The sequence below is a fragment of the Aquarana catesbeiana genome, linkage group LG08, assembly GCF_042186555.1.
Source record: "Aquarana catesbeiana isolate 2022-GZ linkage group LG08, ASM4218655v1, whole genome shotgun sequence".
Taxonomy (NCBI): Eukaryota; Metazoa; Chordata; class Amphibia; order Anura; family Ranidae; genus Aquarana; species Aquarana catesbeiana.
Window position 1 is genome coordinate 25713622 of NC_133331.1, and position 24429 is coordinate 25738050.

General features: G+C 44.3%; 1 protein-coding gene across 1 annotated transcript in view; it reads left to right on the top strand.

Moving 5' to 3' along the window:
• The window catches only part of LOC141105647 (alpha-2-macroglobulin-like), a 232651-nt gene that overhangs the window by 34694 nt on the left and 173528 nt on the right, over positions 1–24429 (top strand). The window contains exons 6-7 of the mRNA XM_073595623.1: positions 13558–13711; positions 23092–23176. Coding sequence (XP_073451724.1) covers positions 13558–13711; positions 23092–23176 — 239 coding nt within the window. The remainder of the gene's footprint in view (positions 1–13557; positions 13712–23091; positions 23177–24429) is intronic.

Below are 24429 nucleotides of genomic sequence, written 5' to 3' on the forward strand. Positions count from 1 at the left end.
ATTACCGCTGACTCATGGTCCAGCAGGCATGGACAGGGACGTTACCTAAGTTTCACGGCGCATTGGGTGACTCTGCTGGCAGCTGGGAAGGATGCAGGACAAGGTGCAGTAGTGTTGGAGGTTGTTCCGCCACCACGCCTCCAAAATGCTGATTGTGACACACCTCTCTCCTCCACCCCCTCCTCTTCTTCTTCCTCTATGGCCTCTTCCTCGGAACCAGCGGTGCTCCGTAGGCGTTCAAGGGGCTACGCAAGTACGCAGGCCAAAAGATGCCATGCGGTGCTTGAGCTGGTGTGCTTGGGGGACAGGAGCCACACTGGGGCAGAGGTTTTGTCAGCTCTGCAGGGGCAGGTTCAGAGGTGGTTGACGCCACGCCAACTTAAGGCAGGAATGGTGGTTTGCGACAATGGCACCAACCTCCTCTCTGCCCTCCGACAGGGACAAATGACCCATGTGCCCTGTTTGGCTCACGTCCTTAACTTGGTGGTGCAGCGGTTCTTGGGCAGGTACCCGGGCTTACAGGATGTCCTGAGGCAGGCCAGGAAAGTCTGTGTGCATTTCCGCCGGTCATATAATGCCAGTGCTCGGCTGACGGACCTCCAAAAGGAGTTTAACCTGACCAAGAACCGCCTAATCTGTGACATGCCCACCAGGTGGAACTCAACGTTGGCCATGCTGCAGCGGCTGCACACGCAGCAGAGGGCCATCAATGAGTACCTGTGCGACTATGGCACCAGGACAGGGTCAGGGGAGCTTGGTTTTTTTTCCCCACGCCAGTGGGCCATGATCAGGGATGCATGCACTGTCCTGTCACCATTCGAGGAGGCCACGAGGATGGTGAGCAGTGACAGTGCATGCATCAGTGACACTGTCCCCCTTGTCCACCTGTTGGAGCACACGCTGCGTGGAATAATGGACAGGGCACTTGAGGCAGAACAGAGGCAGGAAGAGGAGGACTTCCTTAGCTCTCAAGGCCCCCTTTATCCAGACAGTGTTCCTGCGTGCCCGCCGATCACACAGGAAGAGGACGAGGAGGAAGAGGAGGAGGAGGAAGATTGTGTCAGTATGGAGGTGGAGCCTGGCACTCAGCATCAGCAGCAGTCTTTAAGGGATCAGTCCCAAGAAACACATGGACTTGTACGTGGCTGGGAGGAGGTGGCTGCGGACCATGTCGTTCTTAGTGACCCAGAGGACTCCGGACCGAATGCCTCAGCAAACCTACGCTGCATGGCCTCCCTGATCCTGCAAAGCCTGCGTAAGGATCCTCGTATTCGTGGTATCAAGGAGAAGGACCAATACTGGCTGGCAACCCTCCTTGATCCACGTTACAAGGGTAAGGTTGCGGACCTTATCTTGCCATCGCAGAGGGAGCAGAGGATGAAACATCTTCGGGAGGCCTTGCAGAAAGGTCTGTGCAACGCGTTCCCAGAGACTGGGAGGTTACAAACTCCTGTTTCTGGACAACGTGTTGCTGAGGCTTCGGTCAGTCAAAGAAGGAGCGGTGGAGAAGGTGGCCGTCTGACCGATGCGTTCAGACAATTTTTTGGTCCGCAGCCCCAAGGTATGATCGGTTCCAGCAACCATCGCCAGCGTCTGTTTTATATGGTGCAGGAATACCTAGGGGCAAGATCAGACTTGGACACCTTTCCCACCGAAAATCCTCTGGGTTACTGGGTCTTGAGGATGGATCACTGGCCAGAGCTTGCACAGTATGCAATTGAGCTACTGGCCTGTCCTGCATCCAGCGTTCTTTCGGAACGCACATTCAGTGCTGCTGGAGGCGTGGTAACCGATCACAGGGTGCGTCTGTCCACCGACTCGGTCGATCGGCTGACCTTCATAAAAATGAATGAGTCTTGGATCACCACCAGCTACCAAGCACCTGATGCTGATGTAACCGAATAATTTTTTTTGAAATCTCAGATCCCTTCAAAGACTGCCTATGCTGATGCTGAGTGACTATCCCTGAGTAATTATCCTCTTCCTCCTCAATCATCACGCTGATAGCTTGTAAGAACATTTTTGGTTCTGGGCGCCACCACCAGTGCCTAAGGCACAATTTTTCAGCCCCTGTTTAACAGGGGCATGTAATTACAATTTTTGATGTAATACTTTGCAGCAGGGCTCGTTCCTGCATTCCAACTAGAGTGTCTGTGAGGGGTTGCAGTGTTGTGGCACCAGCACCAGTGCCTAAGGCCCAATTTTTCTGCCCCTGTCTAACAGGGGCGTGTAATTACAATTTTTGATGCAATACTTTGCAGCAGGGCTCGTTCCTGCGTTCCAACTAGAGTGTCTGTGAGGGGTTGCAGTGTTGTGGCACCAGCACCAGTGCCTAAGGCCCAATTTTTCTGCCCCTGTCTAACAGGGGTGTGTAATTACAATTTTTGAAGCAATACTTTGCAGCAGGGCTCGTTCCTGCGTTCCAACTAGAGTGTCTGTGAGGGGTTGCAGTGTTGTGGCACCAGCACCAGTGCCTAAGGCCCAATTTTTCAGCTCCTGTTCAACAGGGGCATGTAATTACAATTCTTGATCTAATATTTCACAGCAGGGCCCTGTGAGGGCTTACAGTGTTGTGGCCACAGCAATACCTAAGGCCCAAATTTCTGCTGAGTATATAGGGCAGGACCCTACTTTCAAACATCTAACTTACAAATGACTCCTACTTGCAAACGGAAGGAGACAACAGGAAGTGAGATGAAATCTACCCCTAGGAAGGGAAATTCTCTCCTGTAAGAGTTAATATGGGAAAACAATTTCTCCTTTCCACTGATGCTTTCCAATCCTTGTTCCACAAAAAAACCCAAATTTTCAAAAAACATTTTTCATTGGGACAAAAAAGTGAGGTGAAATCTTCTGAAGAGGAGGAAAGACAGCAAAACAAATGTCACAGGGGTGATAACCCTTCCCTATGTTTTCCAAAAAGCTTAGAAAAGATTTTTTGGCTGGAGCTAAACACGTTAAAAATGTTCAAAATTACAAACAGATTCTACTTAACAACAAACCTACAGTCCCTGTCTTGTTTGCACTGCTGTTCAGAGTATATAGGGCCTGGTGGCCCCACACCTTTCCTTATTTTAATTTGGGTGCGGGGTTCCCCTTAATATCCATACAAGACCCAAAGGGCCTGGTAATGGACTGGGGGGTACCCATGCCGTTTGTCTCACTGATTTTCATCCATATTGCCATGACCCGACATGACATTAAACCCGCAAGCAGTTTTAAATGAGATTTTTTCCTTTAAAAATGACATTTGGTGCAGGGACTGTTCTAAACATGGGAAACACGCGTCACTTTACAGGCATACTATAGACACCCCCCAGGTACGATATTTAAAGGAATATTTCACTTTTTTTTTTTACTTTAAGCATCATTAAAATCACTGCTCCCGAAAAAACGGCCGTTTTTAAAAGTTTTTTTTGCATTGATACATGTCCCCTGGGGTAGGACCCGGGTCCCCAAACCCTTTTTAGGACAATACCATGCAAATTAGCCTTTAAAATGAGCACTTTTGATTTTGAACGTTCGAGTCCCATAGACGTCAATGGGGTTCTAACGTTCGTGCGAACTTTCGGTCCGTTCGCGGGTTCTGGTGCGAACCGAACCGGGGGGTGTTCGGCTCATCCCTATTAGGGGGACTCCCACGTCATTTTTTTTTTTTTAATTTTGGTTCGGGGTTGCCCTGTGGGGAATTCCCATGCCGTTTTTATCAATGAACTTCTATGTGTATTGTCGGCAATGCAATAGCCGCGGGTAGTTTTAAATGGCTTTTTTTCCTTCGAAATGTCATTTTGCTGTCAGACTGTTCTAAACACGGGAAACATGCGCCCCCTTACAGGCATACTACGGACACCCCCCAGCTACGAAATTTAAAGGGATATTACACTTTTATTGTTTGACTTTAAGCATTATTAAAATCACTGCTCCTGAAAAAGCGGCCGTTTTTAAAACTTTTTTTTGCATTGATCCATGTCCCCTGGGGCAGGACCCAGGTCCCCAAACACTTTTTATGACAATAACTTGCATATAAGCCTTTAAAATTAGCACTTTGATTTCTCCCATAGACTTTTAAAGGGTGTTCCGCGGCATTCGAATTTGCCGCAAACACCCCAAATTGTTCGCTGTTCGGCAAACTTGCGAACAGCCAATGTTCGAGTCGAACATGAGTTCGACTTGAACTCGAAGCTCATCCCTAGTCCCAATGTTCAGATGTCAGCTCACTTCTGGATCTGCCTGACTCTGGTCTTCAGCACATGGCCACAGGCTTGTAGCAGGTTGATGTGCACAGGGGAGCAGTGATCTACACACATCGATCTCCTCACAGCGTAAAGGAAATCCTGCGGTATTCATTCTGTGAAAATACAGCTTTATTTCTTTATACCCGGCTCACATTGGGAATTGTAGTTCAATAGTCAATTAACTGACACGATAAAGTATATTCCCCAAACTTCATCTCCCATGATTCAGTGCTGCTAACCATCAAGTCAGGACAGCGTGGTCTTATGCCGCGTACACACTATCGGAAAAAGCTATGATGGTTTTTCTGACGGAACTCCGCTCAAGCTTGTCTTGCATACACACGGTCACACAAAATTCCGGCCACCAAAAACGCGGTGACGTACAACACGTACGACGGGACTAGAAAAGGGAAGTTCAAAACGAAGTGCGCCACCCTTTGGGCTCCTTCTGCTAATCTCGTGTTTAGCACATGTTAGTAGAAGTTTGGTGAGAGACGATTTGCGCTTTTCAGCTTTCGTGCTTTTCAGATCGTTTTACTGCTGTTCAGTTTGTGCTTGTGGGTTTGTATCTGCTTTTCAGTGTGTGTAGACCGATTGTATCTGTTTTTTCGGTGCGTTCTTGTCTGCCCGTTGCTGATTTTCAGCTCACTCTTCACAGGCCTTGCTGTTCTTCAGTGCCTTCTGTTAGTTCGTTCTGACCAGCCAACCATTTTGAAGCCATGTTGCGGGTACCTGCTCATTGTAGAGTTCGTGCTGTGTGGGGACTTGGTGTTGGGGTTCTAGCTTTGACCCAAGCCCAGTCCATGAACAGGGTGGGGAGGAGTTCATGGACCAAGAATTGGTTGCTCCAGCGTTACCAATTCTCTCACATGCCTTTGCTTTGTGAGATACGTGAGAATAATCCTGATGATTTCAGGAATTATCTCCAGATGGCGGACCCCATTTTTCACTGTTTGTTGGCTTTGCTGTCCCCTTATATAAGCAGGCAGGATACCTGCATGCGGCAAGCCATCACTCCGGAGCAGAGGCTAGTCGCCACGTTGCGGTACTTGGCGACTGGGAGAAGCCTGCAGGACCTCAAGTTCTCAACAGGCATCTTCCCCCAGGCTCTGGGGATCATTATCCCAGAGACCTGTTCTGCCATCATTCAGGTCCTGCAGAAGGACTATATTAAGGTAAGATTTCTCCTTTAACATCACATTATATGTATTTAATGTTTACTAATATATGGTATTTCATTCCCTAATTACCATGATTGTAATATGCTGTGAATGTCCCCTTTGTTCTCATGCATGCTGGAAGCTTTTAATGCTCCTTTTTAGTCCTTCATGCATATTTGCTTTCACTAACCTCCCCAGCATGCTATCCTGGGCTCATACACACCTGTAGCCTAGTCACATTAACAATGTATTTTGTCAGCTCCATTGTAGTGCTTTACCCTAAACACCCCCTAAAATGTGTACAAATGTTATTTCTGTCCTAAAATTCAGGCAGAGTGCCACAGGCTTTTTTGGGGGTCCTCAAATCATTTGGAACCCTCCCCCCCATCTGCTAAATCAGATACCAAACCTCTATCTGCTGACTTTGCCAAACCCATACACACTATACCTACCTCTTTTGTGGTCAGATTTCTGTATAAATTAGCCAAAGCATGTAGTGAAAGGGCCTGCCTGAATACTTTCAAATCGTACTGTTTAAAGTTTTGTTCTCCTATTATCTTGATAGGTAATTGCAGAATGTAAAAAAGTACTTCAATTTGTACAGTGTGTATTTATATGTGTGTATTATGACACTTCTTACCTGTCCAGTGGGCTGCCAATAGTGCAAGTAAGGAGGGGCTGGCCAAAGTAAACCACATTATTTATGCATTCAGCTCTCAATGAAGTGGAGAGGGTTACTTGTCCATAACATACCCCCCCTTAATTTTTACAATGGGCCATCAGAGAGGGTGAGGAATCTGATAAGTGGACCTTATATTTTTGTCTTTAAAGTGGAGGTCCGTCCTAAAAAAAAAGTTACATAAAAATGCTCCTAAAAATCTGAATTAAAAAAATTGAAAAAACAAAAAAATTTTTACTTACCAGAAATGGCTGTTGCTAGGCAGATCATCCTAATCTGCCACTTCCTACTCCATGGTGATCTTCATTCTTCTCCTCCTCGTGTTGTATTCTGGGGAATGGGGCGCGCTGTGTTCTGGGAAATATGTTTGTCCCAGAACACAGCTGGCCATTCACAAAGTGCCGTGCAACTCGGGCATGCGTAGTAGAAAACGGGCAGTCAAGCTGCAAGGCTCCACTGCCTGTTTCCCTTAGTTCAAATGGCGGCGCTGGGACTTGATCGGATGGACGTATCGGCCTCGGGCGGCTGACATCGCGGGCACCCTGGACAGGTAAGTGTGCTTATTAAAAGTCAGCAGCTACAGTGTTTATAGCTGCTGACTTTTAAAAATTGTTTTTTTCAGCTGGACCTCCACTTTAAATACTCCTTAAAATAAATGTTATACTGATGTTGGCCAAGAATGTTTGTGTCTAATCTGCTTGCAATGTTTATCTGCAAAATGACAATTTTTTTTCTTGTTTCACTCCACAGTTTCCTTCAACACCACAGGAATGGCAGACTGTGGCCTCCCACTTTGCCATCCGTTGGGACTTTCTCAACTGTGGAGGGGCATTCGATGGGAAGCACATCCACATCATCCCACCACCCAATTTGGGGTCAAACTATTATAATTACAAGGGGTTTAATAGTATTGTGTTGATGGTGGTGGTGTCGGCGACATATTATTTCCTGTATGAGGAATGGCTGGATGTTGGATGGTGAGTATTTGCCCGGACCGAGTTTTACCGACGTCTTGAGAGTGGTGGCTTCGGATTGCCACCTCCGGAAGAGAACGTGGAAGGACTTCCATTTATGTTTGTTGCAGATGAGGCATTCGGTCTGGGTGACCACGTGATAAGGCCATTCCCCCAAGGGACCCTCACCCCGGAGAAGAGGGTTTTTAATTACCAGCTGACCAGAGCCAGAAGAGTCATGGAGAATGCCTTTGGGAACCTGGCCAACCGGTTCCGCCTATTTCAAACAGCGATAAATATGGCGGAATACAAACTGAACCATATAATTTTGAGTTGCTGCATCCTGCACAATTTTCTAAAAAAACATAATCCTAGTTCCCCAGACGACACCATTTGTGGTGAAACGTACGTCCGGAGGTTGACGCTCTGACGTCATCACCATCCTAGTGTGGACAGGTGCTCGCTATGCCGGCCGGCTATTTGCTGATTTTAATCTACTTATGTAAGTTTTGTACCTTTTTTTATTAAACTGTCCTGCCAGTATTACACTATGGTCAGTTTCTTTTCATTCACATGCCTGTGAGATGAGAGTTTGGGGTCCTTGCTACATCCTCTTAGCCACGCTGTATGCAGTCAAGTCACACCAGCTGGATTTTCCCATACCAGGACGGAACATAGGCTGGTTTTTGCTTGCCTTGTGGTAAATGCAATATTTGTGTGGTGGCGGATCACTGAGTGTGGTGTCTCTTTCATCTTTACCACCAAGTCTGGTTGTGTCCATTCATGGGCTTCTCTCTGCGACTGATTCTGGTCAATTATCATATATAAAGATTTCCATCTACCACATATGGACATCACCTTTTGATTCACAGTTATATGTATGGACTTATATATATATTTCTAATTATCGCAATGTTTCACATACATACATGAATTTTCTAACAGAGGTTTTTGGGACATTGATATAAGAATATTTCAAATATCTTATTCATATATATTTTAGCGCGGTTATTTTTTTTTTTTTCTTTTGTCATTTTGGTGCACATCTCACTGTTTAACTGCTGCTTTTTGGGGGTAATCGATTTTAGTGGTAGCGCAGTATTTTTTCTTGTTTTTTATAATCCTAGTTATGTTGCCACTGTTGGGCCTGAGGCTGGACTTTCAGAGGTTCCAATGATGGCCCTGGAAGCGGGCCATCCTGGCTTGCCCCCCCAAAGTGCCCGTGAAGTGAGAGAAAATTATGTCCAATATTTTACGGGTAGGGGGACTATTGCTTTGCCACCAAATTTTCAATAAATTTTAATTTTTCTCAGATAAAATCTTGATTTTCATTTACTGGTTGGGTGTATTTTTGCTGTCTCCTAGGTTCTCCTAGTGCACCTGTAGTGCCAAGTGTTTTTTCCATTATTAAATAACACCCATTGTCACTGTAAACACCAACTTCACACAAAAACTGAGTATAAAATCTTTTATTCTGTGCACATTCACATGTACGTTGTAAAACATATTTTTGGTAAAAACAGCAATTATTGGTTTAATATTTTTTTTTTTTTTTTTTAGGGTACATAAAAAGGCATGTTTCAAAACATAACATCCACAATTCAGGAACTTACAAAGTTCAACATTGAAACACTGAAGGCAATATTAGACATTATAGTGTCCAAAATGTGTTTATATTGCCTTCATCAGATGGGGTGAAATAATGTTATTGTTCTTCCACAACCTGTAAATCACCTAAAAGCAAAAATACACACCATGTATTAAAAATATGCAGGCATACATATATTACCTGACTCTGTAGTGTCAGACACTCACCTGTTGTGGTGACAATCTCCACCACCTCTCCTTCCTCCACATCTTCAGCTTGTGACCTCTGTTCCCCTTCTTCAGGAGGTGGGGGGTCCCTGGTGTCCTCATATTTCCCGATTCTTTTCACCCCTATGAGAATGAAACAAAAGGTATACTTAGCACACAGATATTTGAGGCCAGAAATAGTAATATGATTACATGAATACATTTCTTGGAAGTGGGGTTCTAGTTTCAAACACATCTAGACAACAATGTCCTAAACTTCTTTTAATACAAATTATCATGATCAAATGTAGTTAACCCTGTATCTGGCAAAAACATTGTATTTATTTGCAAACGAACAATGTTTACTACGACCGATTACTGTGCCCACAAACATGAAAGTAGCCATTTTAAAATGTCCAACAGTAAAGAAAAGCATATGGAGCAGCATGCAAGTAATAAAAAGAATAGGAACACATGACAACTACTTATTTTTTCGAAGAACTTCCTTGATCCTACTGCTCCCTTAATTTGAGGTCTGACCAGTGGGATGGGGGGAGAGGCAGAGCGGGGAATATTCTAGAAAGAACGTCAAGGGTGAGCGACGTGGACAGTGTCTATAAATCTAACACACGTATGTCATACGTACGTTCTGTGTGCGGAGGAAGGAGGAACGGAAGCGACAAACGTAATAACGAAGGTAACATTTTAACTTGGGACATGAGTGGCCTATACTGATTCTAGATTGAGGCCTATATTGGGATAGGATTAGGAGAGTTTATCCTGATATTTAGTTTTTGTCTTGTGTTTGGTCTTTCAGAAAAAATGAAACAATTTAAAGATCCTGATTTTATGGGACAATTCATAGATCGATACAGAGATATGAGGAATTTATGGGAGGTGAAAAACCCCTTATATAGAAACAAACCAGCAAGGAAGGCATCGCTGCTGAAACTGCTGGAATTCGTGAAGACGCAGGTCCCCAACGCAGACATCACGTTTGCTGAAAATAAAATTGGTAGCTTGAGAAGCACATATAGGAAGGAGCTTCAGAAGGTCCAGAAGTCCCTGGGGTCAGGAGCAGCAGCAGATGATGTGTATGTACCCAGTCTGTGGTACTACAACAAGATGTGTTTTCTGGATGACCAGATGGAAGCCAGGGAATCACTTTTGACTCTTCCAGCCCCCCTTCCATCCAGCCTTCCATCCATCCTTCCCTCAACCCCAGCTGAGGCTTCCGAGAACCGACCTGGGCCTTCCATCCAGGAAGAAATTGAGGAGCCCAGATGGAGCCAGGTATAGTATGTTTAAACATATTTTTTGTGGGAAAATGATTGTTGTTAACTAGATGTTATTATTGCTAACAAATGAATGATTTAACAAAAAGTGTTTTACATATCAATAGACAGTAAGGGCCAAAAATGATTGTGACAAGAAAGAAAAATGCTGGGCTCAGAATGATAGTCTTCTATTTATTAACATTCAATTTGCAGCAGTCATGAGCTGAAAACTGTGTGTGATTGATGAACCAAAAACAAAAACTATGTCCCTTCTTCATACACAAGAAGACCTCAGCCAGGACGAGGTTCTGGAATTTGGCACACAGGAGGAGGCGGGGGTACGTGGCAGCCAGGAGGTGGCCAGGCCCAGTCACACCCAATCCCAGGTGCCTCCCCTCTGCCTTCAACACAAAAGGCCCAGGAAGGGGAGGAACGTGGAGGAGGCAGCACTGGGCCTCATTAAGGGAGCTAATGATGCCCTGAAAGCCCCCCTTGATGCTCTAGAGGCCTATGGCATGTATATAGCCTCAAATTTGCAGCAAATGGAGGAGGGCCCATGCCGCCAATGTGAAAAAATTTTTTTTTGAGACCATCCATAAGGGGTTGAGTGGCCAAATGACAGATGACTTCCACTTATGTGCACTCGCCCATCCTCCTCCTCCTCCTCCTCCTGCCACAAGTCCATCTCCAGAGCCATAGACTGCAGGAAAGGCTGCAGGGAAGGGTGCAGGCCAGCGTGGAGGGAAGGTTGCAGCAAAGAGAAGAAAGTGATGGCCTGGGTTCAGTGTGGTCTGACAGAACACACAGCCTGTTGTAGTGCCACAGCCTGGGGACATATACAGTGGGGATGGAAAGTATTCAGACCCCTTTAAATTTTCCACTCTGTTATATTGCAGCCATTTGCTAAAATCATTTAAGTTCATTTTTCTTCTCATTAATGTACACACAGCACCCCATATTGACAGAAAAACACAGAATTGTTGACATTTTTGCAGATTTATTAAAAAAGAAAAACTGAAATATCACATGGTCCTAAGTATTCAGACCCTTTGCTGTGACACTCATATATTTAACTCAGGTGCTGTCCTTTTCTTCTGATCATCCTTGAGATGGTTCTACACCTTCATTTGAGTCCAGCTGTGTTTGATTATACTGATTGGACTTGATTAGGAAAGCCACACACCTGTCTATATAAGACCTTACAGCTCACAGTGCATGTCAGAGCAACTGAGAATCATGAGGTCAAAGGAACTGCCTGAAGAGCCCAAAGACAGAATTGTGGCAAGGCACAGATCTGGCCAAGGTTACAAAAAAATTTCTGCTGCACTTAAGGTTCCTAAGAGCACAGTGGCCTCCATAATCCTTAAATGGAAGACGTTTGGGACGACCAGAACCCTTCCTAGAGCTGGCCGTCTGGCCAAACTGAGCTATCAGGGGAGAAGAGCCTTGGTGAGAGATGTAAACAAGAACCCAAAGATCACTGTGGCTGAGCTTCAGAGATGCAGTCGGGAGATGGGAGAAAGTTGTAGAAAGTCAACCATCACTGCAGCCCTCCACCAGTCGGGGCTTTATGGCAGAGTGGCCCGACGGAAGCCTCTCCTCAGTGCAAGACACATGAAAGCCTGCATAGAGTTTGCTAAAAAACACCTGAAGGACTCCAAGATGGTAAAAAATAAGATTCTCTGGTCTGATGAGACCAAGATAGAACTTTTTGGCCTTAATTCTAAGCGGTATGTGTGGAGAAAACCAGGCACTGCTCATCACCTGTCCAATACAGTCCCAACAGTGAAGCATGGTGGTGGCAGCATCATGCTGTGGGGGTGTTTTTCAGCTACAGGGACAGGACGATTGGTTGCAATCGAGGGAAAGATGAATGCGGCCAAGTACAGGATATCTTGGACGAAAACCTTCTCCAGAGTGCTCAGGACCTCAGACTGGGCTGAAGGTTTACCTTCCAACAAGACAATGGCCCTAAGCACACAGCTAAAATAACAAAGGAGTGGCTTCACAACGACTCCGTGACTGTTCTTGAATGGCCCAGCCAGAGCCCTGACTTAAACCCAATTGAGCATCTCTGGAGAGACCTAAAGATGGCTGTCCACCAACGTTTACCATCCAGCCTGAGAGAACTGGAGAGGCTCTGCAAGGAGGAATGGCAGAGGATCCCCAAATCCAGGTGTGAAAAACTTGTTGCATCTTTCCCAAAAAGACTCATGGCTGTATTAGATCAAAAGGGTGCTTCTACTAAATACTGAGCAAAGGGTCTGAATACTTAGGACCATGTGATATTTCAGTTTTTCTTTTTTAATAAATCTGCAAAAATGTCAACGATTCTGTGTTTTTCTGTCAATATGGGGTGCTGTGTGTACATTAATGAGGGAAAAAAATGAACTTAAATAATTTTAGCAAATGGCTGCAATATAACAAAGAGTGAAAAATGTATGTATGTATGTCATCTGCTGCTGTTCGTGATCTCTGGGAGTCCTGGATCAGATTGTGCTCCCTATTATATGGACTTCTCAAGCTACCAATTTTTTTATCCACAGAGTTGATGTCTGCCCTGGGGGCCAAAGGCTTCGCAAATTCCAGCAGTTTCTCCAGCGTTGCCTTCCCTCTTTATTGTGTTATTAGGAGCCAGAATAAATTGATTTTTAATTTATGAAAATACTTGCCTATGTGTTTTTATTAAAACTGGACAGTTTGTTTGTGAGTAGGCAGGTACATTTCAAAAATACAATGTCAAATTAACAAGGGACACCAACACCAAACAACCTCCTTGAGGTTTACAAATACAAGATAATAATGCTGTTGTGGAAACATGACATACAAAATAAAAAAAAAAATATGGAGATGACTATAAAATAATAAAAAAAAAAATAAAACAACAGGAGATCTTGATTAAAAAAAAAAAGACTATAAAAAAAATAAACATTATTATGGAGATCTGGCTTTAAAAACAAAAAAGATTATTCATGAGATCATAAATAATAAGGAAATAAGTTTGTGAGAACTCTGTGTGAATATGAGCAGCAAAACAACTTCATTCTTCTAGCATTATAAAGAAGAAGAGAATGCGCTGCATTGAAAGTTTTAAAAATTATCTGTGTGACGAATGCGCCATCTCCATTACGAATACTAGTTTTACCAGACCGAGCGACTCCGTCTAGTACCTGATTCTAAGCATGCATGTTTTTTTGCGTGTCGGAATTGCATACACACAAACGGAATTTTCAATAGTAACTTTTTCCGACCGAAAAATTGAGAGCATGCTCTCAATCTTTTGCTGGCTGGAATTCGGCCAGCAACAGTCCGATGGAGCATACACACGGTCGCATTTTCCGACGAAAAGCTCGCTCTCATCGGTCTTTTGCTGGCTGGAATTCCGATTGTGTGTACGCGGCATTAGAAGTAGGAGTTTTAAATAGAAGAAATTAAAAGTAACCCATGTCTTCTTTTAAGGACCCAGGAAAGAATCGTATTGGTCAGTGGCTGAATGTGAGCCTCGGTCATGGAATGGCTGAGCTCTCCCTTCCAATCTCCTCTGAGCCTACACTGGGAGAATACTCCATCCGGGTGGAGAACACAGTTCATACCATCTCTGTGGAGGAATATGGTGAGGAATTTTCCTACAACTCTGTATATATTACTATTGGGTTATGTCATTATCTCTAGACGTCACTGAATTATTAAAACCTTCATCTGCTGATGATTCCCAAGTTTCACAATCTCAAACCTGGGTCAAAGCTTAGCACTGTGAATCACAAATTTTCAAAATGGGTAATTATGTATTTTAAAAGCTTTCCTTGCATGGGAGTATGCTGTTTTGTCATTTTAATGTATTTTAAAAAATGAGGCACTTTCAACAAAAATGTTTATACCATAAAAAAGGAGGGATTTCCAACACAGGCAAAAAAATATTTATGTCATTAAGAAATTTTGGACTTCCAATGCAAGCCAGAAATATTTATGCCATAGAGAAATGTGGGACTTCCAACGCAAGAAAAAATAATAATTATTTTTATTATTATTATTTAGGATTTATACAGCATCAAGAATATGTGCATCACTTTACAACATGAGAGCAGACAGTACAGTTACAATACAATTTAATACAGGAGGAATCAGAGGACCCTGCTCGTTAGAGCTTAAAATGTAAACGGGATGGTCAAGTGATACAAAAGGTATTAACTGTGGGGGATGAGCTAATGGAGAAAGTGAAAATACAGTTGTTAGGTGGAAGCGGGATAGGCTTCTCTGAAGAAAAGGATTTTCAGTATTAATCTAAAGGTGGACAGAGTGGGTGATAGTCTTGCAGCTTGGGGTAGGAAGTTCCATGGGAGAGGCTCAGGAGAAGTCCTGGAGGCAAGCATTGGAGGAGATAAAAAGGGAGCTAGAGAGCAGGAGGTCTTAAAAGGAATGAAGAGAGTGGTTTTGTTATTTTGAGGCTGAGTTAGTGATTTAGCTGGGCAGAGTTGTAGATGGATTTTAAGTTATTGTTAGTAATTTTAATTGTATGTGTTGGGTGAACGGAAGCTGTGGAGGCAGTGGCAGGATGCTTGTGGCAAGTGGCACACTGTATCTGGTGGCAAGTGGCACACCGTATCTGGTGGCATGCAGCTGGTGGCAAGTGGCACACTGTATCTGGTTGCATGCTGCTGGTGGCAGGTGGCACACTGTTTCTGGTGGCAAGTGGCACACCGTATCTGGTGGCATGCTGCTGATGGCAAGTGGCACACTTTATCTGGTAGCAGGCTGCTGCTGGCAACTAGCACACTGTATCTGGTGGAAGGCTGCTGGTGGCAAGTGGCACACTGTATCTGGTGACAGCCTGCTTGTGGTAAGTGGCACACTGTATCTGGTGCCAAGTGGCACACTGTATCTGCTGCCATGCTGCTGCTGGCAAGTGGCACACTGTATCTGATGCCATGCTCCTGGTGGCAACTGACACACTCTATCTGGTGCCAGGCTGAGGGTGGCAATAGCTCAACGTATCTAATGGCAGGCTGCTGCTGGCAAGTGGCACACTGTATCTGGTGGCAAGTGGCACACTGTATCTGGTGGCAAGTGGCACACTGTATCTGGTGGCATGCTGCTTGTGGCAAGTGGCACACTGTATCTGGTGGCAGGCTGCTGTTGGCAAGTGGCACACTGTGTCTGGAGGCAGGCTGTGGGTGGCAAGTAGCACACCATATCTGGTGGCAGGCTGCTGGTGGCAAGTGGCACACTGTATCTGGTAGCAAGTAGCACACTGTAGCTGGTGTCATTCTGCTTGTGGCAAGTGGCACACTGTATCTGCTGGCAGGCTGCTGTTGGCAAGTGGCACACTGTATCTGGTGGCAGGCTGCTGGTGGCAAGTGGCACACTGTATCTGGTGACAGGCTGCTGGTGGCAAGTGGCACACTGTATCTGGTGGCATGCTGCTTGTGGCAAGTGGCACACTGTATCTGGTGACAGGCTTCTGTTGGCAAGTGGCACACCATATCTGGTGGCAGGCTGCTGGTGACAAGTGGCACACTGTATCTGGTGGCAAGTGGCACACCATATCTGGTGTCATGCTGCTTGTGGCAGGTGGCACACTGTATCTGGTGGCAGGCTGCTGTTGGCAAGTGGCACACTGTGTCTGGTGGCAGGCTGTGGGTGGCAAGTAGCACACCGTATATGGTGGCAGGCTGCTGGTGGCAAGTGGCACACTGTATCTGCTGCCATGCTGCTGCTGGCAAGTGGCACACTGTATCTGATGCCATGCTCCTGGTGGCAACTGACACACTCTATCTGGTACCAGGCTGTGGGTGGCAATAGCTCAACGTATCTAATGGCAGGCTGCTGCTGGCAAGTGGAACACTATATCTGGTGGCAAGTGACACACCATATCTGGTGGCATGCTGCTTGTGGCAAGTGCATACTGTATCTGATGGCAAGCTGCTGACTGTATCTGGTGGCAGGCTGCTGGTGGCAAGTGGCACACTGTATCTGGTGGCATGCTGCTTGTGGCAAGTGGCACACTGTATCTGGTGGCATGCTGCTTGTGGAAAGTGGCACACTGTATCTGGTGGCAGGCTGCTGGTGGCAAGTGGCACACTGTATCTGGTGGCAGGCTGCTGGTGGCAAGTGGCACACTGTATCTGGTGGCAAGTGGCACACCATATCTGGTGGCATGCTGCTGGTGGCAAGTGGCACACTGTATCTGGTGGCAGGCTGGTGGTGGCAAGTGGCACACTTTATCTGCTGGCAGGCTGCTGGTGGCATGTGGCACACTGTATCTGGTGGCAGGCTGCTGGTGGCAAGTTGCACACTGTGTCTGGTGGCAGGCTGTGGGTGGCAAGTAGCACACCGTATCTGGTGGCAGGCTGCTGGTGGCAAGTGGCACACTGTATCTGGTGCCATGCTGCTTGTGGCAAGTGGCAAACTGTATCTGGTGGCAGGCTGCTGGTGGCAAGTGGCACACTGTATCTTGTGGCAAGTGGCACACCGTATCTGGTGGCATGCTGCTGGTGGCAAGTGGCACACTGTATCTGGTGGCAGGCTGCTGGTGGCAAGTGGCACACTGTATCTGGTGGCATGCTGCTTGTGGCAAGTGGCACACTGTATCTGGTGGCATGCTGCTTGTGGAAAGTGGCACACTGTATCTGGTGGCAGGCTGCTGGTGGCAAGTGGCACACTGTATCTGGTGGCAGGCTGCTGGTGGCAAGTGGCACACTGTATCCGGTGGCAAGTGGCACACCATATCTGGTGGCATGCTGCTGGTGGCAAGTGGCACACTGTATCTGGTGGCAGGCTGGTGGTGGCAAGTGGCATACTTTATCTGCTGGCAGGCTGCTGGTGGCATGTGGCACACTGTATCTGGTGGCAGGCTGCTGGTGGCAAGTTGCACACTGTGTCTGGTGGCAGGCTGTGGGTGGCAAGTAGCACACCGTATCTGGTGGCAGGCTGCTGGTGGCAAGTGGCACACTGTATCTGGTGCCATGCTGTTTGTGGCAAGTGGCAAACTGTATCTGGTGGCAGGCTGCTGGTGGCAAGTGGCACACTGTATCTTGTGGCAAGTGGCACACCGTATCTGGTGTGCATGCTGCTGGTGGCAAGTGGCACACTGTACCTGGTGGCAAGTGGCACACCGTATCTGGTGGCATGCTGCTGGTGGCAAGTGGCACACTGTATCTGGTGGCAGGCTGCTGGTGGCAAGTGGCACACTGTATCTGGTGGCAAGTGGCACACCATATCTGGTGGCATGCTGCTGGTGGCAAGTTACATAGTTACATAGTTAGTCAGGTTGAAAAAAGACACAAGTCCATCCAGTTCAACCATAAAAAGTGACACACTGCATCTGATGACAGGCTATGGGTGGCATCTGGCATGCTGCATCTGGCGACAGGCGATGGTGGCAAGTGACTTGCTGCATCTGGTGGCAAGTGACAAGCTCAGGTTCCCACTGATTCTGCATCATGGTGAGTTGAACTATTTCACTATATATTACAATATAGTAATAGAAATAATTTAATTTGATCATCCTGACGCCATATCAAGCATAGTGTCAGGATGATTTTAAGTGCTAACACCAGCCATTTCCCCGATAATCACCCCTGCCACCTATTTCCCCATCAACCCCGAGACTACATCCCCTATCATCTTTTTTTGGGAAGGGGGGGTATCCCTGAATGGCAGTTTGGAAATGTGGTCACCCTATGTTGCTGTTAGTGAGAGACCGCATAGCAGGTGGTATTGGTGGTATTGCTGCTGCTCAGAGGCTGCATGGCTGATATTACTGGTGAGAGTATATTTCATTTGTTTTAGCAAAAAATGTTTGCATTTTCATTTTGTTTCCATACAAAGGCCCACCAAAATCCTCAGCACCAGTTAAATGATGGAGGCCCAGGGTTTGGTGATGTATCTCCGAAAGTTAGGAGAAGAAAAAGGGTTAGGGAGGCAATATGGGAGTGGTATGAAGGGACATGCCTCAGTACCCTGGAGGTCTTATTAGCATGTGGGTTTAGAATTAGGAAGAGGTGATGAGTGCAGCAATAAGAAGTCAGAAGTGAGGGTGATATATTCAGGCAGTAGGGTGGAGAAGAGAGGAGAAGAAGAGAGGACACAACTGTGAGAAGGGGAAGTAGAGAGCACATGTTATAGAGAGGAGGGAAATCCAAATGGGGAAACAAGTTCACCTGAAGTCTGTTTGCTGTAGATTTTCCTTTCGTGTAATCGCTGAAGTGTAGAGAGGAATTAATTAAAGCCACTTTATCGAAGAACTCCAGCATATGCCACCCACCCATGTGTCAATATGACATATTTATGCCATAAAGAAATCTGGGACTTCCAATGCAAGCAAGAAATATTTATGTCCTACAGAACCGAGGGACTTCTAACTCAAGCAAGGAATATTTATGTCCTAAAGAAATCAGGGATTTCCAACTCAAGCGAGAAATATTCATGTCATAATGAAATTTTTGTGTTGAAAGTCCCTTGTTTCTTTAGGACGTAATGTTTCTTCCTCATTCCCTTTCAAAGCAAGAAATATTTATGTCATAATCAAATAGGGGACCTCCAACACAAGCAAAAAATATTTATTTCATAAAGAAAAGAGGGACCTCCAACACAAACATAAAATATTTAATTATGAAGGAATTGAGGAACGTCCAACGTAAACCAGAAAAATGTGTCATGGTATAAAAAAACAAGGGACTTCCAAAACAAATAAAATATATTTATATTGTATAGAAGAGTAGGTACATTTGTGCTCAAAAGTTTGCATACCCTGGCAGAATTTGTGAAATTTTGGCATTTATATTGAAAATATAACTAATCTTGCCAAAAAACTGTCTTTTGTTCAAGGATAATGATCACATGAAGCTATTTATTATCACATAGTTTTTTGGCTCCTTTTAAAATAATAATTATAACAGAAATCACCCAAATGGCCCTGATAAAAAGTTTACATACCCTAGAATGTTTGGCCTTGGTACAGAAACAGAAGGTGGCACACACAGATTAAAATGGCTATTAAAAGTTAATTTCCCACATTTGCTTTTCAAATCGTAATTAATTTCTGTGTATAAATAGTAGGGTTGCACCGATACCGATACTAGACACACTGAAATATTTTGTTTCGTAATTTAAATTTATTTAGTTACTCCCGAAATTCGTTTTTATTTATTTTGTTTTTCGTTAAAAAATGGCAAATTAATTAAGGTTAAATCTGTCATTGAAGGCTTATGGTGTCTGTTGAATGTTCAAAGAAGATTCGACGGAGCAGCTAAACTGTACTACGCCGCAATCGTACATTTCCGGTCGAATTTTCCGCCTACAAGCTAGCTGTAGTAGAATTCTAATGTTGTATGACTAGTAATAATTATATTTATTAATTATTTTACTAGTCAACCAACATTAGAATTTTTCTATAGCCTATGCACGGATGTATTTGACCGGAAATGTATGATTGCGGCGTCGTACAGTTTACCTGCTCTGTCGAATCTTCTTAGAACTTTCGACAGACACCATAAGCCAAAGATTCAACGTTTGTATGTTTTTCGTTGCTTTGTTGAATCTTTGTCATTCATGTTGAATGGTCTACTCTACCCCAACAGTCAGCCAACTTTCACATTCGTTTCTCAATCTCCAAGTGCAATGGCGGGCGCGGCATCCAACGTTGTGTCAGATATTGATATGGCATTATAATATAGAATCTATAATAATAATTCCCCCCCTACAACACGGGCAGTCTCTGAGGCTATCACAAAACTAGCAACACCAGTATCACTATCAAGTTCACAACACTAACACGATAGCAGCAGATTATTATGAAAAAGTTAAGTTGAACTGTAGCTTGCTTCACTATTGTTCTGCTGCTGTGCTTATGCTTAATTGCTAAATGATTCAGGTTCTCTGACAAACAGACCAGCTAAGATTGACTGTCTTCTGAAATGATTCAGTGTGTGTGTGTCTCTCTCTGTTAGCAAATCGTAAGTGAAAGTAAGTTGGCTGTACGTGTGTACTTAGTTCTAGCTATTTTGCTGCCCCTCCTCTTTGGTTACAATCGGCCAATAACATTCATCATCATCATTATTTTTATTTTACTTCACCCTCCCAATTCCAGCAGCGATCTTTTCTATCTATGTCAAATCTTTTCTCTCTATGTTGAATCTTTTCTCTCTTTGTAGAATAATCTTGGACTAATAGAGTTAAGGTTAGGCACATTCGACCACAGGTTTGATAGACACAGATTGTTATTGTCAGCGTCATGTCTAATCTCCTATCTATATAGAACTGTTGTCACAACGAAAACGAAAATAATGCATTTGTGTATGTCAGATCTTTTGGTTTCCGTATTCTGCGCTTTCGTTATCATTTGTTAAAACGATAACAAAAATACCTGAAATTCGGAACGAAAATGCATTCGAACGAAAACAAATGCACATGTCTAACTAATATTAGTATTGGTATCGGTGCCGATTCCGAGTATTTGCCCGAATACTTGTACTCGGGCAAATGCTCCCGATGCTTCAACCGATACCTGCATCCCGGAAGTCAGTGGGTGGGTGGAGTGGGTGGGAGAAGGCGGAGCGCAGGTCCTGACACAGTAAGAGTCCTTGCAGGCTGCAGCGGAGGAAGGTAAGCTTATGGGGCAGGGGTGCGGGTTGCAGCCACAGCCATCCATCAGCATCGGTGACCCAGACCATCAGAATCATTAACGGAAGTGACGGCCCGAGTTTCCAACAGAGGATGTACACTGCAACGCCTATCTTGGTACACCCTGCACTCGGCCTAAGTAGCCTGCAGTTAGAAGGCAGGAGTGGACATCTTGTTACATCCAGCCCATATACTATATGGGCTGGGTGTAACAAGATGTTCGCTGCTGCATTCTGACTAGGCTTACTGAGGCCGAGTGCAGGGTGTATCAAGATGGGCGTTGCAGTGTACAGCTCACTTTTTTATCAATTTTATTTTAGTGCTGCATTATTTTCAGTGCCACTGCCTACCAAACAGTTCCACCTATCATTGCCCATAAGTGCCACCCTTAAGTGTCACCTATTAGTGCCCATAAGTGCCACCTATCAGTGCCCATCAGTCAGTGCCACATACCAGTGCCACATACCAGTACCACCTATCAGTGCCCATAAGTGCCAGCCATCAGTGTCGTATATCAGTACCCATCAGTAAGTGCCAGCCATCACTGCCACATATCAGTGCCCATCAGTCAGTGCCACATATCAGTGCCACCTATCAGTGCCCATAAGTGCCTGCCATCAATGCCACAAATCATTGCCCAATCATTTAGTGCCACATATCGGTGCCACCTATCAGTGCCCATAAGTGCCAGCCATCAGTGCCGCAAATCAGTGCCCATCAGTCATTACCACCTATCAGTCCTGCATATCAGTGCCAGCCATTAGTGCTGAAAATCAGTGCCCATCAGTCAGTGCCACCTATCAGTGCTCATCAGCGCTGCTGCATATTAGGGCCTCCTCATCAGTGCCACTGACAGTTACAGTTCTTCATAGTTATAAAGAAGATATCATTAGTCTGTATTGTACTTTTGAAAACTGTCACTTGACATTAAAAAAGTATCGGTAATCAGTATCGCTGAGTATTTGAAAAAAGTATCGGTACTTGTCTTAAAAAGTGGTATCGGTGGAACCCTAATAAATAGTCAGTGAGTTTGTTAGCTCTCACATGGATGTACTAAGCAGGCTAGATACTAAGCCATGGGGAGCAGAAAAGAACAGTCAAAAGACCTGCGTAACAAGGTAATGAAACATTACAAAGATGGAAAAGGATATAAAAAAGATATCCAAAGCCTTGAATATGCCAGTCAGTACTGTTCAATCATTTAAGAAGTGGAAAATTTGGGGATCTCTTGATACCAAGCCAAGGTCGGGTAGATCAAGAAAGGTTTCAGCCACAACTGCCACAGGAATTGTTCGGGATACAAAGAAAAACCCACAGGTAATCTTAGGATAATACAGGCTGCTCTGAAAAAAGATGATGTGGTTGTTTTTAAGGAGCACAATACGATGATACTTGAACAAAAAAAGTTGCATGATCAAGTTGCCAGAAAGAAGCCTTTACTGCACAAGTTCCACAAAAAAGCCTGGTTACAATATGCCCAACAATGCCTTGACATGCCTCATTGGGCTTTTTTGTGGCATTGGCGCAGTAAAGGCTTCCTTCTGGCAGCTCAACCATGCAGCTCTTTTTTGTTCAAGTATCGTTGAATTGTGCTCCTTAAAAACAACAACACCGCCTTTTTTGGAGAGCAGCCTGTATTTCTCTTGGGGTTTCCTGTGGGTTTTTCTTTGTATCCTGGGTAATTCTTCCGCCAGTTGTGGCTGCATTTTTTTTTTGGTCTACCTGACCTTGGCTTGGTTTTAAAATAGCCCCGAATTTTCCACTTCTTAATAAGGGATTGAACAGTACTGACTGGCATATTCAAGGCTTTGGATATCTTTTTATATCCTTTTCAATCTTTGTAAAGTTCCATTACTTTGTTACGCAGGTCTTTTGACTGTTTTTTCTACCTCTTCATGGCTCAGTGTCTAGCCTGCTTAGTGCATCCATGTGTCCAGAGCTAACAAACACATTGACTATTTATACACAGACACTAAATGTGATTTAAAAAGCCACAGATGTGAGAAATTAAGCTTTAATTGCCATTTTAACCCTTGTTTGCCACTTTCTGTGTCTGTACCAAGGCCAAACATTCCAGGGTATGTAAACTTTTGATCAGTGCCATTTGGGTGATTTCTGTTATTATTATGATTTTAAAAGGAGCCAAAAAACTAATAATAAATGGCTTCATGTGAAAACTATCCTTGAATAAAAGACAGTTTTTTGGCATGATTAGTCATGTTTTCAATATAAATGCCAAAATTTCACAATTGAATTACTTATTATCCCCAAATGTCAGTGTAAAGCTTGTTGTTTCAGTTTGACTCGTATTGTAATTTGCACAGATTGGTTTACTTATCAGTATTCATCACCAACTCAAATCTTCCTCTACAGTTCTTCCAAAGTTTGAAGTTACTCTTCAGTTCCCCAAGTTTGTTATGTTTAACAGTGAGCAGTTCCCACTTCACGTATGTGGAAGGTGAGTCTGAACTCCAATAAGGATGAATGGATATAAATGCCTCGTTTCCACTGACCAGATCGGTTCGGGTCGGTACAGTTTGAATGGCCTAGAATGGTCCGATCTATTCTGGTGAGCTTTTCCACTGCAATTGGAACCACATGGGGCCATACAGGGTTTAGAAAAAATGCCTCAACATAGCACAGCAGAGGGTTTTCCGTCGGCCAATCAGTGGAATGTATCGTAGCTCCGCCCTAACCAAACCGTTCCATTTTCTATGGCCCCCCATCTGAAGCAGGACCCTGAATGGAGCGGTTCGGTTCGGTTGTATGGGCCGCTTTCAAAATGAAAACACCCAAAATAGCGTACCGTACCAAACCGAACCGATCCGCTCAGTGGAAACGAGGCAATAGAAGACACCAAAGTCTGGTTAACTACTTAAGGACCGAGCCTCTTTCTGAGATTTGTTGTTTACAAGTTAAAAACATTTTTTATAACACCCTAGAGAATAAAATGGTGGACATTGCAATACTTTCTGTCACACTGTATTTGCACAGCGGTCTTACAAGCACACTTTTTTTTTTAAAAATACACTTTTTTGAATTAAAAAATAAGACAACAGTAAAGTTAGCCCATTTTTTTTTATATTGTGAAAGATAATCTTATGCCGAGTAAATTGATACCCAACATGCCACGCTTCAAAATTGCAGCCGCACATGGAATGGCGACAAACTTTTACCCTTAAAAATCTCCATAGGCGATGTTTAAAAAATTCTACAGGTTGCATGTTCTAAGTTGCAGAGGAGGTCTAGGGCTATAATTGTTGCTCTCACTCTAACGATCGCGGCGATACCTAACATGTGTGGTTTAAACACCGTTTCTATATGTGGGCACTACTCACGTATGTGCTGGCTTCTGCACGCGAGCTCGTCAGGATGGGGCGTTTTTTAAAAAAAAAATTTTTCTTATTTATTTTACCTTTTATTTTTTATTTTCACCCTGTTTTTTTTTAAATGTGTCACTTTTATTCCTATTACAAGGAATGTAAACATCTCTTGTAATAGAAAAAAAGCATGACAGGACCTCTTAAATATGAGATTTTCAAAAAGACCTCAGATCTCATATTTACACTGAAATGCAATAAAAAAAAAATTTGTCATTTAAAAAAATGAAAAAAATATGGCCCTTTAAGAGCTATAGGTGGAAGTGACGTTTTGATGTCGCTTCCGCCCTGCGATGATATGAAGACAGATGGGGGCCATCTTCACCTCACT